Source organism: Dermacentor andersoni, chromosome 8 (genome assembly GCF_023375885.2).
Source record: "Dermacentor andersoni chromosome 8, qqDerAnde1_hic_scaffold, whole genome shotgun sequence".
In the NCBI taxonomy this organism is placed as follows: Eukaryota; Metazoa; Arthropoda; class Arachnida; order Ixodida; family Ixodidae; genus Dermacentor; species Dermacentor andersoni.
The window spans coordinates 55,673,432-55,689,789 of NC_092821.1; the positions used below are offsets into that span (position 1 = coordinate 55,673,432).

At 45.5% G+C, this 16,358-nt stretch overlaps 1 protein-coding gene across 1 annotated transcript in view; it reads left to right on the top strand.

Annotated features, from left to right (window-relative positions):
* Window positions 1-10,922, top strand: part of LOC126526355 (retinol dehydrogenase 13-like) — a 35,941-nt gene extending 25,019 nt beyond the window's left edge. The window contains exons 6-7 of the mRNA XM_072289677.1: window positions 2,136-2,245; window positions 10,704-10,922. Of these exons, the coding sequence (XP_072145778.1) occupies window positions 2,136-2,245; window positions 10,704-10,871 (278 nt within the window). The 3' untranslated portion in view covers window positions 10,872-10,922. The remainder of the gene's footprint in view (window positions 1-2,135; window positions 2,246-10,703) is intronic.
* Window positions 10,923-16,358: the final 5,436 nt, after the last annotated feature.

Here is a 16,358-nt window from a genome sequence, read left to right on the forward strand (position 1 = left end):
ATAATCTTCCTAATGCATATTAATCCACCGAATTCACATTCATCGACCTTAATCCTCCTTCATTCACTTTAATCCACCATAATCCACGAAAGTCCTCCTTAATGCACCCTAATCCCCCTTCATCGACCTTAATCTACTCTAACCCTCCTTAATGCACTTTAATCCTCCTTATAATCAACCCTAATGCTTCCTCACTCACTTTAATCCACCCTAATCCACTATAATCGTACTTAATTCACCTTTATCCACACGAATTTATATACATCTACCATAGTCCACCCCAATCCTCCTTCATTCACTTTAATTCATCCTAGCCCACCATAATCCTCCTTAATGCACCTTAATCCTTCTTAATCTACCCTTATCCTTCTTCATGCACTTTAATTCACCCTAATCCACTACAATCGTCCCTAATGCACCTCAACGCACCTTCATCTTCTTTAATCCACCTTAATCCTCCTTAATACACCCGAATTCATCTTAATTCATTCACTAATCAATCATTACTTTGCTAATCATAAATCATCTCTTATACGCGGCTGCACAGTTTGGTTCGTTCCCGCCTTCCTTCGGTCACGTGATATTTTCTGTAGCTCACAACGGGACCTTGAAACAGAGGTCTAAGGCTTTCGCTTAATAAGCGACACACAAAGGGATGTGTCACAAGCAATACTAGATCAGACGCACGAAGTAAAGCATCTGATCATGTGGCAGAAAAATTGTCTGGATTATGGAACTCGCCTCAAAGCTCCCTTTACATCGGTATTCCCCGTTCATACGGCTTTAAGAAAAAACCAACCTCCTCATAAATGTTGCCTCCAGCATTATCGACGCGGTTATTAGCATTTCTCAAAATTTTCAACCCCACTGTGGCGCGGAACTGGCCCAAAATAACACGCCTCCATAGAATCCTGCGGCCCGTCCGCGGGAGCCCAGGAGGAAAAGCGCGCCGTGCGCAACCGGCGGGCGAGGAGAATCGAGGAGGAAAGCGCCGTGAGGAGGAGAGTGTCGCTACTTTCAAATTATCAAGGGGTTTTAGCTCAGCTAAGTGCTCGGCACCCCCTTACGCTACTTCGTCTCCCTACAGTAGCCCTCTTTTCCACCTGGCCGTCTATGATGTAAATACGTAATATGTGAGCGAATCGTTTCAGCTGATGGTTGCTTCATTCCTACGGTTGCAAAAACACTGACGTACGGAAATTATTGTGAACGTTAGAAAACTTAAAAGGAAGGACGCTCTATTGGTCGTTAGAGAATCAAAGGGGACCCCGACACTTGACGCGCCATAGCATCGTTCTGAAAAAGTAGACTCATTCGTCAATATGCCGACCATATATAAAGGAAATAGTAACATAATTTTTAAGGTTCACCAGTGGCGCATCTAGTACGCAAAATATCAAACGCACTGGGCAGATCAGTGGTTTCATTGTAGCGCTTCAAATGTAGAAGTAAAGCTCATTTTCGAAGTACTCGGACCGACCGTGGTTGCTTAGCGGCTATGGTGTTTCGCTGCCAAGAACGAGGTCGCGGCATCAAATCGCGGCCACGGCAGCCGTATTCAGAGGCGGAAATGCGAAACACCAGTCAGCTTAGATTTGAGTGCCCTTTAGAACCCCTGGTGGTCCAAATTATTTCAGAGTCTACCGCTGCAGCATCCCTCAATCAAGTCGTGTTTTTGTCGAATAATGCACCATAATTTAAGATAGAATAAGGAGTATTCGCGCAAAAAGTATCCGTAATGACTATCCCTGCATGGTAATGGTTGAAACTCGTCATGTATTAGGTGCGTACAACAGCCGTGCTGCTCTATCGCGCTTCACTTTGGACACGCAGCACTTGTTCGCTGCGCCGCCGTGAAGTTCACGTATACGCAGTGGCGCATACACAGTTGGCGCTGAAGCGGCTATTTGAAGAGGGCCACATACCCACTGACACATAGCAAGTTTGGTTTCAAAGATGTTCACGGAACAGCTGCACAGTACGTAGTGGCACATACTGTGTTAGATACCACTAGCTTCGGGATCGGACCACTTTTTTGGTGGGAAAGTTCGATAGTTGGATAGGCGGGAAGAAAACTGCCCTTAGAGTGCCATCAATGCGGTTCGTACTGAACAGGTTTACCATTTTTGGTGCAGGTGTGACGGCGAACTGCTTGCATCCAGGATGTGTTAAGTCGGATTTTGCGGACCAAGCTACCGACTTCTACGCAAGGACAGTTGGCTTCGTCATTCGTTTATTTGGCAAGGTCAGATCTATTTTTTTTTTTAACGTATGCTTGCTCTTTCACATTAGGAATTTCCGATTGATGAGTACCATTTTATGCGTGCTGGTGTGTGATAATCTATTTCCTAAAGAATTTCGACCACGTAAAATTTAGAGGAGAAAAAAGATGAATGATTATTGCTTTAATTCATGCAAATTACCTAGTTTGTTTTATGTCTCTAAAGCCTATCGTTTTGAATACCACATATTTCATTCATTCTAGGTATTTGTAATTTTTTTCGCGCAATCTGATCTGCTTTAAAATAAATTCTAATGTTTGACTTGGCAATACTACGATCTGATTTGGTAAGCCACACTAGAGGACTCGTATGCGGCTCCACCTTCAACGCATCGCATATCTCTTGGCCTCTATTATTCTTACGAATCTATCCTGCTATAACTCACTTGTGCCTACTGTATTTACTACGCGTAGAAAGAAAAATCGTGATTTAGCTATTTTTGTCAGCTCTGGCCGCACCCTAGACAGGCGAAACGGAGTGTTTTCAAAGAAGGATTCAGCCGAACAAGAACAATGTCAGGAAAGGAAATGCAAGTTTGAACGCCTTGGTGGAACATCACATGATTACTAACCAGACCATCGATTCGGATGCCGTGAGTATAACCGCGACAGAGATGTGCCTATCTTCAAGACTAACCTCATTATATTTTCATATTTGAACTACTAGAAATGCGATTAACTGGACACAGGCTAATCTCCCGGAGATATACATGAGCAGGTTGCGCCAACTAATACATGAATAATAGCCCCCGGTTGCGCTCATCTTCATTGTGAACAAGGGAACCGCTCGAATTTCGAAATGTAATTATTTCTTTTACTTCTTTTTCAACCTTAGTCCAGCACTGGTTTATTTAACAGTGTGTAACCTTCGCCTAACGAGTTTCTGTCGAACTTTAGGCTATACTTTTCTCATGAGCCACGTCATCAGCAAGTCGGGAGTCATTTCTGATCAGCTGAAAACAGCTGCCATTGCAAACTTTCCGCAGCCCCTGGAAAAGAAGGCAGTCCGCAGGTTTCTTAGTCTGTGTGCCTGCTATATAGGTGGTTTGCCATGAACTCCTCCCGCATCACCGCACCTTTGACTTTTCTTACTAAATCCGATGTCAAAGTTAAGTGGGAAACATGGCTCGTCGAAGCATTTTAGGAATTAACACCTGCAATCACCACTAGTACTCGCCCACTTCGACAAAGACCCCGACACCGAAATCGACACCGAAGCAAGCAGTGTTGGCTTCGGCGCTGTCTTAGTGGAGAGAAATCCCGGATTTAAAATGGTCATGTCTGGCGCTAGTAAGTCGATGTCGTAAGCGCAATGCAATTATTCAACGACGAACAACGACTGTCTTGCCCTAATTTGGCCTACCAGGAAATTTCACCCTTAGATATGTGGCATTCTGTTCAATGTCGTAAGCGAGCATCACGCTCTGTGTTGGTTGGACAATATAAAGAACGCTTCAGGACGCAGAACACGGCACAGCATCCGAACGCAAGCATTCGACATCATCGTTATATTCAAGTACGAACGAAAATACTCCTATGCTGGCTGGCTGTATTGCGTCCCTTTTTACCCCCCGCAAGACGTCCAGGATGGCAACTGTTCTCTAGGTACAATATGCGCCGTCAACTTCGCCGAAAAGTCTCAAGTACACTCGGAGCTAAGAAGCCTTGTGTTCTTGGAAAAGAAGGTGGACTTTGTCCTAAGGATATTTAAGCGCGGATTCTCTTCGTTTACGTTGCAAAACTATGCCCTTGTAAAGAAAAGTGTATTGCCAGTCCGCACCAACTACCTTTTGTTTGTGCCTTCAGAACTGCGGCTGGATGTTCTCTACGCCCCTCATGATGACCTAATGGCAAGAATTCTCGGATTTTCCCGTACGCTCGCGAGGAATGGATCAGTATTACTTCCCACGCTTGAAGGCCGAAGTCGCCGATTACATCAAGACGTGCCGAAACTTCTAGCGACGCAAGATACCAGCGACAAGGCAAGCAGGATTGCTACATCTGATCGAGCCTCCTTGTAGATTGTTTGAACTAATTGGGATGGACTTGTTAGGGCCCTTTCCTACGTGACAGTTCGAAAAAAATGGTTCGGCTTGGCCACGGACTGCCTTACCCGCTTCGCCGAAACGAAAGTCCTACCCAAAGGCAGTGTGCCGCAAGTAGCGAAATTCTTGGTCAAGATCATCCTGCAACGACAAGGCGGGCCAGTAGTCCTCTTTACCGACAGAGGAACGACTTTCACAACGGAAGTTATTCCATCCTGCAATATAGCCGGACAGGTCACCGGAGGACAATTGCCTACATGTCGCAGATGAATTGAACGTCTTAACAAGGCGCTCGCAGACATGTTAGCGATGTAGGTCGTCGTCGAGCAGAAGACGTAGTACACCGTCTTTTCATACTTAACATTCGTATATAACCTGGTAGTACAAGAAACAATGCAGAGCCGTCCGTTCAAGCTTGTTTAAGCAAGCAACACGAGTACACTGTCGACGCTATGCTGCCGCACGTTACCAACCAAGAGAATCTCGACGACGCCGCCTATCTGCCACGCGCTGAAGATGCAGGACAACTGGCCCACCTGCGCATCAAGAGCCAGAAAAGAGCCGACAGCCGACAATACAATCTTCGACGGCGCTGCGTGCAATACCAGTATGACGACCATGATTTTGTATCGATCCCCATAGTTCAACAAAGGTTTATTGAGGAACTTTTGCGATGCTATTTGGGACCCCGCAAGATCATCCGACATGAGATTGTGCCAGACATCTTTACGCAATCACAGCAGTATCGCCCATGGCCTGTAGTCTCCCAGGTGGTGCATCTTAAACTTTTATGCGCATGGTGACGAACTTCGGAACTTTGGCTCTTTGTGTGTATTCTTTACTACATTCTTATGTATTCTTTCTATCTGTCTTTCTTTCTCTCTTTTGTTTCTAGCCTCCAGACGGTTTTTAAGAAGGGGGAACTGGTAATTGTACGTGTCTACATTTCTACGGTGGCCACTTTTCACCGGCTAACAAATACTAAACCATATCGCTCGGCAGAGGACGCGCCTGCATGCATCGCAACGTTCGCGCATGTTATTTATTGTTGTATACTTTGTTGTCATCGAACCTTGTGTAATCTGATTGTATGCACGACACCAATTGTGCAACATTTGCTAGAAGACACGCGGACACCAGTGGACACGCTGGACTCTTCTCCGGCTCATGTATGAATGCAGACGTGCTTGACCCATTGATGAAATTTCGACGATCACCTACTGTGCTTGCCGCTATTGTCATGCTTTGAGTGTGATTTTGTTATGTGGGCACACGTTAACCCAATAAATAGTTTTGTGATTGACAGTTTTCGCAACCCTGCTCTTCTCCGTCACTACAACGTGACAATATTCCCGGGCAGTTAGCCATGCTATCTTCTTGTTTGGGCTACTAGGCATGTGCTCGGGAACGTGAAGCAGTCGTAGTCATCCGTTTGTGATCATTTTTCTTTGCCATCTAAATGTCGTCACATCGTCTGTGACGCCATTTCTGTCATGTAGCTGGTGTCATTCCATTTTCTTCACACCCCGTCGTCAGGCTGTCATCGCAACAAGGTCATCATTTGAGAATCGCTATCTAATGTCATGATTACGTCGACGTCCTACCGCGTCAGCGTTTCACTGACATCATCAATTATTCGTGATTCCATCATAATCTTGTTGCTTTAAACCATGTCTATGCCACTGATATGTAGGCATCATGGTTTTCTCGTCATACAGTCGTCGTCGTGCATTCTAAGGCATATCGCTGTCGTCATGCAATGATCGTCATACAATCGTCATCACCGCATCATTGTCACAGATTCGTAGTCAACCAATTGGCTTCATGTCATCGTTGTTACATCATCTGCATTGTATTAGAATAGTCGTATCGCGTCGTTATGCCGCCATCGTCATAATATGTTGGTCTTACGAACGAACGTCCTTCTTTCTTCATTTCAGTGCAATAAGGCATCGTCGTCATACCATCATTTTCTTGAGGTCATAGACTTGGTTGGCCTGGGCAAGCGAGTGTCACAACAAAGCGGAATGTTCCCGAATACATAGGATGTCAGATATTGCCGACGAAGTCTAAATATCAGAATGACCACTACGGATTCCAAATAAAGTTTTCTTCTGAAGTATTATAGTTTGTCGCTGCATTGCTGGAGTGCGAATCGCATTACCGCGAGCGTCATCATCATATGCATTTTCACGGATTTTTACAGTGGAACTATTCTACGCTAGGTTATGGAGGTTTGTGTCCATAGGCAAAAAAGATGGCGGACACCACAAAGCTAAAATTGTTAAAGCATCAAGCACAAGCGTATCGCCGGGTATGCCTCAGCTGCGTTTATTCGCGAAAAGTGATAAAACGTATGTGATAAAAATATCGTACTAAAAAAGGAAAACCGGAATAGACACTGTTTAGGATGGATTGCGGTTTGACGTCTCGGACTCTATACGCAAACCTTGTAACATTAGGATAGGATAGGATAGGAATAAACTTTATTTGTCGAACGGTTATTGATGCTGGTGCCCGGGGCTAGGCTGCCAGGGGTCCATCGCCCGAGGAAAATCTTTCGAGATCCTCGGCAACGGCCCTGGCCCGCTGGACGGTCCACTCCTGATCTTCGGGTGCCTCGCTCAGGAGGGCGGCTTGCCATCTCTCACTGAGGCGCCCCGCTTCAGAGGGTCCTGATGTTGTCTTCTTCCTTCCTCCTTGTCCTTCTTCCTCATGGCGTTGGCATTCCCAAAGCACATGGGCCATATCGGCCCGTTCGTGCTCGCAATATGAGCAGCCGAGCCTTATATCATTTCTCTTCCACCCGTGCAATGAGTAGGCGATCGTGCGGTGAGGACTGCGGAAGAACAGCGCGCCTACGAAGAATACCGTGGTGAGCAGAAGCTGGGATTTATGCGATGATGGCGAGCGGCACGTAATACTTACGAAGACCGTGCCGAAAACGCCAAGCTTTTGCACCTTTGGGTGCATCACCCCTGCCGACTCCGCTTCCATCGTAATTGTGGATGACTCCAACCGAAACGCGTTTCGGCCAGACGGAAAGTGGTTCGTGGCGTTTCTCTTGGAAGGGTTTGGAATTCATGATTACACAAACATCAGTGTGCTCACGACGCGTCATTGGTCGTGTACTGACCAAACATTGGGAAACAGCCTTTCCAGTGTTGCCGCAGAGGCACGCGCCATATATCATAGCGATCATAAAGGGATAGTCACCTTGCTGACTAAATAAAAATATAAAAAAAACATAAAATGAGGTTAAAATGAAAAAAAATTAGGAGCATTGAGTATGCAATTTATTAAAACAAATACTGTAAGAAAACGAAATAAGAGTGGTGCATGTCTTTTATTTTCAATAAACCTAATTATTATCAACGCATTTATCGCCATATATAAGCTGCGCTGGTCCTCCCCCTTCAATGAGTTGAGTGGATTTGATTTTTTTCTGCATTCATGATGGTCAAAAAAAAAAAAGAATGATGGTGGATCCTTCGGTAGAGAGTGTTGCAATTGTTTTAGAGCGCAGCTCTTAGGCACCCATTTCTGCGTTGAGCGTCGGCGTCCCTCGGTGCCCTCGGCGTAACTGAGCAAACAAGCAAGGGAACGATGAAAGAGCGAACACGGAGCACATCAAAAATTACAAGACAGCAATAACGAAGAGACCGCGAGGAGAAAAGGGGAGGAGGAAGGTATGGCGAAATTGGGAGAAGAAAATCGTATTGCCGCGCAAGCCGTGCTCTGAGGTCATGATTGCTACGGGATGGCGCCAGAGTAGCGCGCCATCGTCTGTTCACCGGTGACAACATCGATGAGGCACGTGGCGACCACGTCCGCCGATACAACATATGGAAACAAAGCACTGAATGAGCGGAGGTCTGTCTGCGGGGCCTGCTGTGGATCGCGCCCACGCGTCACACATGCACTCCCTCTCGCGATCTCTCCGTTAGCGTGGCAGTAGATGTATATAATCATTACGCCAAAAATGCTTTTTATTGCTTTTGCTCCTTGTTTTTTTTTTTTGCTTTGGGATTTATACGAGTGCACACACGCTGGTTTTGTACACCGACAACAAATTCAAACATTTGAAAGACAAACGGTCCCTCCTATGTACCTGAGAATGCTCCTTATGCGGCATCGATAACACTGCGATGAAATGGTCATGCCGTTCAGTGAAGACGACGCAAAATGGTGTGATTAAACAGATAAGGTAATATTTATCATGCCATTTGTATTTCCGAGGTGCTGCGAGAGCCATCTAAAAATAAGAAATGGCTTTTGTTCACGGTCTTAATAGGACATGAAGTTGTTATTCAAAGCAGAATATAAATGTCACCGACGCACCACTTCTATTTGATACTCATTTGATATTTGTCGCGAAAACGAAACCCGGTTTTTCATGCAAGAAAATGTGAATTCATATCATATGTCTCTATGTTTCAAGGTCGCGCTCTGAGGTATAGAAAATCAGTGCCCATATAAATGCTCGCACGTTAGTTGTCGTTTGTTCCACATTGCTGGCACGTCTGTGCACCTAATTATGCCATAAAGCTACAGTTAATTAATATCGAGTTAATTAAGGCACTCGAACTGATTTTCTTTGGTGTTAATTAGGGCGAATATGGATAATGCAGAGTTACTTTAGGTCACTTTAGCTAGGTCACTCTAACTAACGACATCTAGTGAGGGAAACAAGTAATAAAAAGGATCAACGCATTCGAATAAAAATATCAAGAAATTTAATGGATGTGTCGTGAGCGCGCAGGCTTTCGCCTTCCCCCTACTTGGCTTGGGCTAAAGTAACTGCCAATTTTTATTTTAAGGCGTGCACATAGCATATTATATGTTTCTGTGCTTTACTTGAAGAAGTTGTTGGTTCTTTTTTGTTTCCGACGCAGAGAAAAATTACTTATATGGCATCAAATATAACCCAAAGATTTTTTCCAGGCACCAATAACTCTCGCCGAGGTACTTCGGCAATACTTACCACACTTATTGAGAGACCTCTCTTGATAAAATGTTTACAGGCAGCTGTAAAACAATGTTTCTGTACTATGCTACGTATATATCGATTGTATAGAAATGTTTCTTGGTAAATGAGAGCTACACATTGTGTATAGTGTTCATGCATAAGTTATATGTGAATTGCTGTCTGATCTGCTTCTGCAAAATTCTGAGGGCTTCAAATACGAAATTATGCATACAATATAACATTTCTGACCAGTTAAAAATGCACAATATGCCTATTACGCGCTTTTCTTAGCTCCTGAAATTTGCAAAGTTGGACGTAGTACGTCGTCGTGGTTTGCTTGAAAAGATACTTCCAGCGACGTACACTCCATATATGCACTACTACTTTACACAAATGAATAAAATCGCGATTCGAATAACTTAGGACTGATATGTACCACACAGTGCGTCCTGGAGAACAAACCATGTTGGGAAATATTGTGTTATGTATATTTAGATGGATGTCGCTTAGAATTAATAAGTGACCCGCCGTGGTTGCTCAGTGGCTATGGTGTTGGGCTGCTGAGCGCGAGGTCGCGGGATCGAATCCCAGCCGCGGCAGCTGCATTTCGATGGGGGCCAAATGCGAAAACACCCGTGTACTTAGATTTAGGTGCACGTTAAAGAACCCCAGGTGGTCAAAATTTCCGGAGTCCTCCACTACGGCGTGCCTCATAATCAGAAAGTGGTTTTGGCGCGTAAAACCCCATAATTTATTTTTTTACAATTAACAAGTGTTTAGACCGAGTCAACTGTCAACAGTCTCACGTATGGTAAGCCGGCTCTTCTTAAGCTCCGTGGTGTCCTAGAGGCTACGGTGTCCTAGCGACATCGGCTAAGTGCGATGTCGAGGGAGCAAATCGCGGTGTTGGCGGCCGCATTTCCACTGTAGTCAAATGCCCATGTCTTGTACGTTAGGCGCACGGCAAAGTCCCACTGGTGGTCGAAATAAATTCGGGGTCGCACACTACGGCCTGCCTCATAACCAAATCCTGGTTATGGCGCCCAAAAGCCCAAAATTAGGTTAAATTAATTTGCTCACAGTCGCAGCTCGTGCGGTCATAAGGTAACGCAAGCACGATGCTGCGAGGTCAATGTAATTGTTTTTTTTTTCTGTTTCCATTGCCCCACTGTGCTATGTTTTTGCCTGGTCCCTTTCGACTGGCTCATTAAGTCTACACACGCTAGCCCTTGATCGCATGTCAGCAGAGCTCTCGAACTTTCAATGAGTTGTTTGTTAATTCTGCATGTTATAACAAAAAAGGTGAGCCCGGTGAATTACGCATTTGGTAGGTTGCGTAAGTGCTCTCCTACTTGCTCTTTGTAGAAAGAGCACAAATTAACAGGACACGTGCACTTTTTTGCCGCAGAGCGTCAGTGACGGCGCGCAGACATCTGTGCATCTGGCCGTGTCGGAGGACGTGGAAGGAGTCAGCGGCAAAATGTTCTCCGACTGCAAGCCGTCGTTTGCGCCTGGAAAACCGCAAGATGCCGAAGCCTTATGGGATATCTCGCAGAGAATGGTGGGCCTGAGCTGAAGGCCAACTAATTCGGGTGTGAACTGCTTGAACAAAGGAGTTATGCAGTCATTGCAGGCAAACACGCATGCATGGTATACTCCGAGGCCATAAACCAACTATGGTAGATAATGGTGACGCGACATGTGCCACAGGTGTTGCCTTTGATGTTGATTGTGTAGGCTCACAAAGCATCTCATCTCTACACATAGACGTCCCGCTGACATTCACAACTATCATGGTTAGCAGTACAGCTGTAATTTTAGTAAATAAGGTAAGAAAGTCCGTTTAGCTAGACTATACGATTACGGCCGAACCTTTGCAAGCGTTGCTTACGGTACCAAGCCCTCTACAGTTAACTGCACGAAGCCAAACACGGAAATTCGGGGACTTTCGCTTGAACTCAGCGGGAAACTTATAAATTGAGAGGCGTCTGTCGTCTGCTGCCCATTTCGGTGAGTGTGGGATCTTCGGTGAGCGCGGAATTTAGGGCGTAGCCATTGACCCAGTGGTGTCACGGTGCGGCCGCATGCATCTAGGTCGACAGTCTCTTTTTTTTTTCAAGAAATCATGATCCGAAATTTCATGCTTCGTAAGTTCCTCACAGTGCTTTCCTACGTTGCAGTAATATTTTTCTGAGCTCAAGAGCCAACTCAACACCACAATGGTGTTCAGTTGGAGTCATCGGTGCTCTGGTACTCGGTACATGGTAACATGAATTCCAACAGCATGTGTTCTGCCGAAGGGCGTACGCGTACAGACCACGGCAAAATTATGCTAACTTACACGCACAAGCACGAGACAGACAAATATATATATATATATATATATATATATATATATATATATATATATATATATATATATATATATAGATAGATAGATAGATATAGAACGAAAGAAGCGATGTTAATAAGTGAAGACGATAGTTAAGACTTGCTTAACCGCTGGGTTGGCTACCCTACGCTGGGGCAAGAGAGAAGAAATAATATATAAAGACGAGAGAAAGGAATGCGGTCAATGTGAGGCACGTGCACTGACAGGGCTAGCTAGTTGAAAGAACTCGCATAAACGAGTATTTCTCAGAAAGCACAAAAGTTGTTTCACTGGCTTCTAAGCCGGTGATGGGTGGGGACATTGTTCCAGCATTGCCTGTTCACTCAGTGGGCTTCCATCTAGTTTTCTGAATGCATGGACATATATTGCCTTATTGTTTCAAATTCAGGACAGTGGCACCATAGGTGGTCAATGCTCTCCTCGAAGCCGCAGCTTATAGTGTAATGAGCTTACGTGAACGTTACTCCCAGCTACAGGCGAAACAAAAGAAATAGTTCGCATCGGTTCACTCTGGCTGGAGCTCTCAGCTGTAGCGAAAGGCTTAGTCCCTGCTATCTGGTGTGGCTTGTGTGTGCAGTATTCTACTCAGCTAACGTGTTTGCTTGCTTGAATGCGATGCTGTCTCGCAGCTTCTGTCCTTGGGAGAGGAAGGGGGGACATAGTGATATTTTTGATCGGACGTCTGAGCTGCACATTAGGGTCCTCAGTATTGTCCTTTTGAATGTTAGTCAGGCCAATTCTTCACTACGCTTTGAGCTCTTTAACCGTGATAATGTTACAACAAATCGCCCATTGCCCAAACAAAATTTCTGGTTGGACCTTTATTAGACGGCGTTTTATCAAAACGACATTCACAATAACTGCATCAGATACCAATTCAAGGTTGCAGATATGGCCGAATCAATGCTAGCATTTGTCTAAATTATTTGCATCTAAGTGAGCGACGAGAAAACTGCTTGAGGTGGGATACCTCGGCAACCTCAGTATTGCGGCAAAGGTGGTCGTCCACACAATGCACCAGGGCAGTGCGGTAATTCAGAGAAGCTTGTTGTATTACGGTGTACGGATGTAGGATACAGTGGTGCAGAACCTTCTTGCAGAGGCCACTGGTTTCAATATGGGTCCATAGAATAAATGCGTCAACAGAGCGGACGTAAGTTCCACGGTCGTAAGTTTGTAGTCCCTGAAGTGCCCAGCATTTGCACCATCATAAAATGCTCGTCAGATGTTGACGTGGACGAAAGGGCAATAATGGGATCAATCAGGTAGCTTAATGGTGTTCTGTGTACTGGTATAAGGCACCGTTTTGAAGCCTAAGACCAGCACGTTGCATCGCAAGCGACTGTTGGCTTCACGATTTGTGCCATGGGGCATATGCCATGTGCCCGCGTGTCTCCGGGCTCGCACGACCGGTACGCGCGGCCACGGTTGCAAGCCAACAACCAAGCCACAACAACGGAGCCCAAAGCGGACTACCTGTTTATCGCTTTAGCTCTTGGCCAACGATGGGTTCGCTTTGAAAGTGATTGTCAGATGGGTTACATATTGAGAAGTTGCGGCGCCACACCACTGTCTCTGACGGCTTCTGAGGTAATCGAAATTTTCACCAATCAGTTGATATGAAGTGGACGGTTCGCCTTCCGAATGGTTATAACATTCCGCCCCAGGTGTCTTATGGGTGGTGTCCAAGACTCACCGCGTATTTCTGGCTCCGAAATTTATTCTGGAACATACAGCCAGCAAAACGCTGTCCTTAAAATCTGTGTAAAGAATTCTAATGAGAGCTACCACTCTGACGTGGATTTGGCCAACAGTTATTGTTACAATGAGCCGAAGGATTTCTTTTCCGATTTACTCATTGCGTTGTGGAAATTTACTGAGCCACGTACTGAGCTAACTTTGATTCACGCCAAGGTTTACCCGAAGCATTTTTCTATAAGAGTCGCACAAAATATTACAAGCTCCAACCTCGAAGATCAGCTTCAGCTGCTCACGATCTAGTGCCCAAGAGGCGGCCTGAGCACAAGGCATTTTGGAATAGGGATGCCTTTCCTAAGCTTGATTATTAAAACAAATATGTCATATTTCTCGCGCTCTCTCTCTTTCTCTCTCAATTTTGTATTTTTTACTCGTAAGCAGCTCGACGCTGTTAGTAAATGTTGTTGCTTGGAGGCACACTGAACTCTGGAAAAACTTGAATGCTTTTCGGAATTTCCCCCGGTGAAGAAGTAGCAGGTGGGACTGCAATTCGCTTTTGAGTACGAACAAACAGAACGACCTGCTGTCCCATAAGAGAATAGGTGAATTAAAGTTTATAGTTTTAGATACCACTTCGTTACAAAGCTGGCAGTAATCCAGGTGGTATCAGTATCCGAAAAAGTTTAACTGCGCAATATTCAAACAGTATTCGCTGATAAGAATCGTGTAATATTAAAACATGTACGTAAGTTTATGTGATTGCAGGCACGAATGCGTGTGTTGCCTAATTTCCGAGGGGGCATGCGTACCTTACATTCAGTGCAACTAAAAAAAATTTAATTCCATTGGAGAACTCACAAAACCAATTTTATGGGTCGCGCATGGCTGTTATGACGTGAAGTACAAAGAAAATACCTTAGTCTAACAAATTCAAGCAATATACATAATAATAGGATGTCAGTAGAACACATTACATACTTTTACAAACTGGCGAAAACTTTTTTCCCAGACACCAACGTGATGTATGCAAAAATAACAAAATATGCATGTAATAAGAGTACCGCATACACCTATTATATATATCAAACGCTGTTTTTTTTTCATTACAGGTGTGAAATTTGGCTCTTTATACGTACGATGTTTGCCTCAGACGTTTCTGCAGTACGCTCAAAGAAATCTAATTTCACAAACTTTCAGGTACATGAATATCAACTTGAAATACCGTTACACAAGTAACTAGTTCCACCTCTTGTTTAATTGCTGGAAGCGCAATCGGATGTCTTCTTTTGTTAATATCTAAAGCAGCGATGTATTTTCTATATTAGTTATCGTTACAACGCCCAACTGTGGCCCCCGAAGCACCATTTTGCATTTCGGAAAGAAAAGAGAAGTTCCGAGGTGAAAAATATGATGAGAACAGCAAGCGTGTTATAGCGCAGTGGTGAAATTGTGTATCAAAGCCTCCGGTGCTATCAATACAGTGAGCGCAGGAGCGCGATCGTTGTGCAGGGGCGCTATAACGTAAAGCTATTGCAAACTTTTTTACTCCAATTCTGCAATCAGCCCTCCGCTATTGGTCAAAACGTTTTTTGAACCACTCCCACTTCGCCTGTCTGCCACGCGATGTCACGAAAACCGCGATACCTCTCTATCTGATATGACGTGAACACACTGATTGTGCATGATTGGGCCGAACGAAAGAAAAATATTTATTTCTGATTCGACTCCTTTTCGCCATGAGCCTTCGGCTATTGGTCAGAAGTGTTCGGGCCGCAACCCTTTCACCTGCCTGTCACGTGTTATGTTTGTGCCTTGGGATTTGCCTGACGGGAGGCCAGTGCTGTGGTGTGTCGACCTTGGAGGCAGCATTCATCCCCACATGGTGCCCGCTTCGGGCACATGACGACTACGTGCACGGCTTGGGTGTCTTCGCGACTTCTCGGCGTCAACGACGGAAGCCGCCGCCGGCTCACGGACTGCTATTCGGCCCCTCCTCGTGCCGGCAGCAATGCAGCACCCCCCCCCCTCCCCCCCTTTTATGCGGTGGCGCTCAGGGGCAACCCTTTTACCGACCAACCAAGGACTATGTTTCGAACCCGTGCCTTGCAGATTGTTCCCTTTGTCCTATGCCGGGCCATTGAACTTGCCTGGCGCACCATTCCGACCGACCACCATATTGGCCTGACGACGCAGCGCGGTGCCCGGAGGCGCCGGCCACTGAAAGCGGCGTTGGGACCACGGAGGCTGCCCGGACCCTTTCTCTCTCGACCTTGTTCGTCCTTAGGTACTGTCTGGGGAATCTGGGGACGGGGAGGTGTTATTTAAGCAGCTTGCAGCTGCTCTGTTGCGCTCTCCTGATAACCACGCCAACTTGTACACATTGTATAAAGAATTCTTCGCCGAGAAAGCTCTCCTCGTCTCTGACTCTACGTGAAGTGGGGTCCAGACCTCCTGCCGGCCACGCATACTTCGGCACACGCAACACACGCGACGCCACAATACCGCGAAAACTCACCTCGTCAAATGGACGTGTATGCGTTCAAAAGACATTAATAAATAAAAAAAGAAATGAATAAAAGCCCGAACAAAACTGAGCTTTTTTCTGAATAGCCACAGGTTGCCCCATTCGGAAAGAAATGACAGATGGCTGCCGCCGATCAACTGGTCACTGGCCACTCGCGCCTGCCGGAGAGCATGGGTTTAGTTGTGTACACTAAAACATTTTTCGTGGCCGTATAAGTTTATCGAGCACTTTCGGCACGTTTATGACCTCGCTCTGCCAACTCTTCTTTGCTTAGGAACTGTTTTAGCGACAGTTTTAACCTTTCGTTGCATGTCACAACGATTTTCAATCAGCCAACTACAGCTAAATAAGGGAAATCGCAGACGCCGGCACCACCCTCTTCATGAGGCTATCAATTTTCAGTGCACTGGCTCGGCCCCATCAAATCGCTCTCCACTTGGACGTGCTCC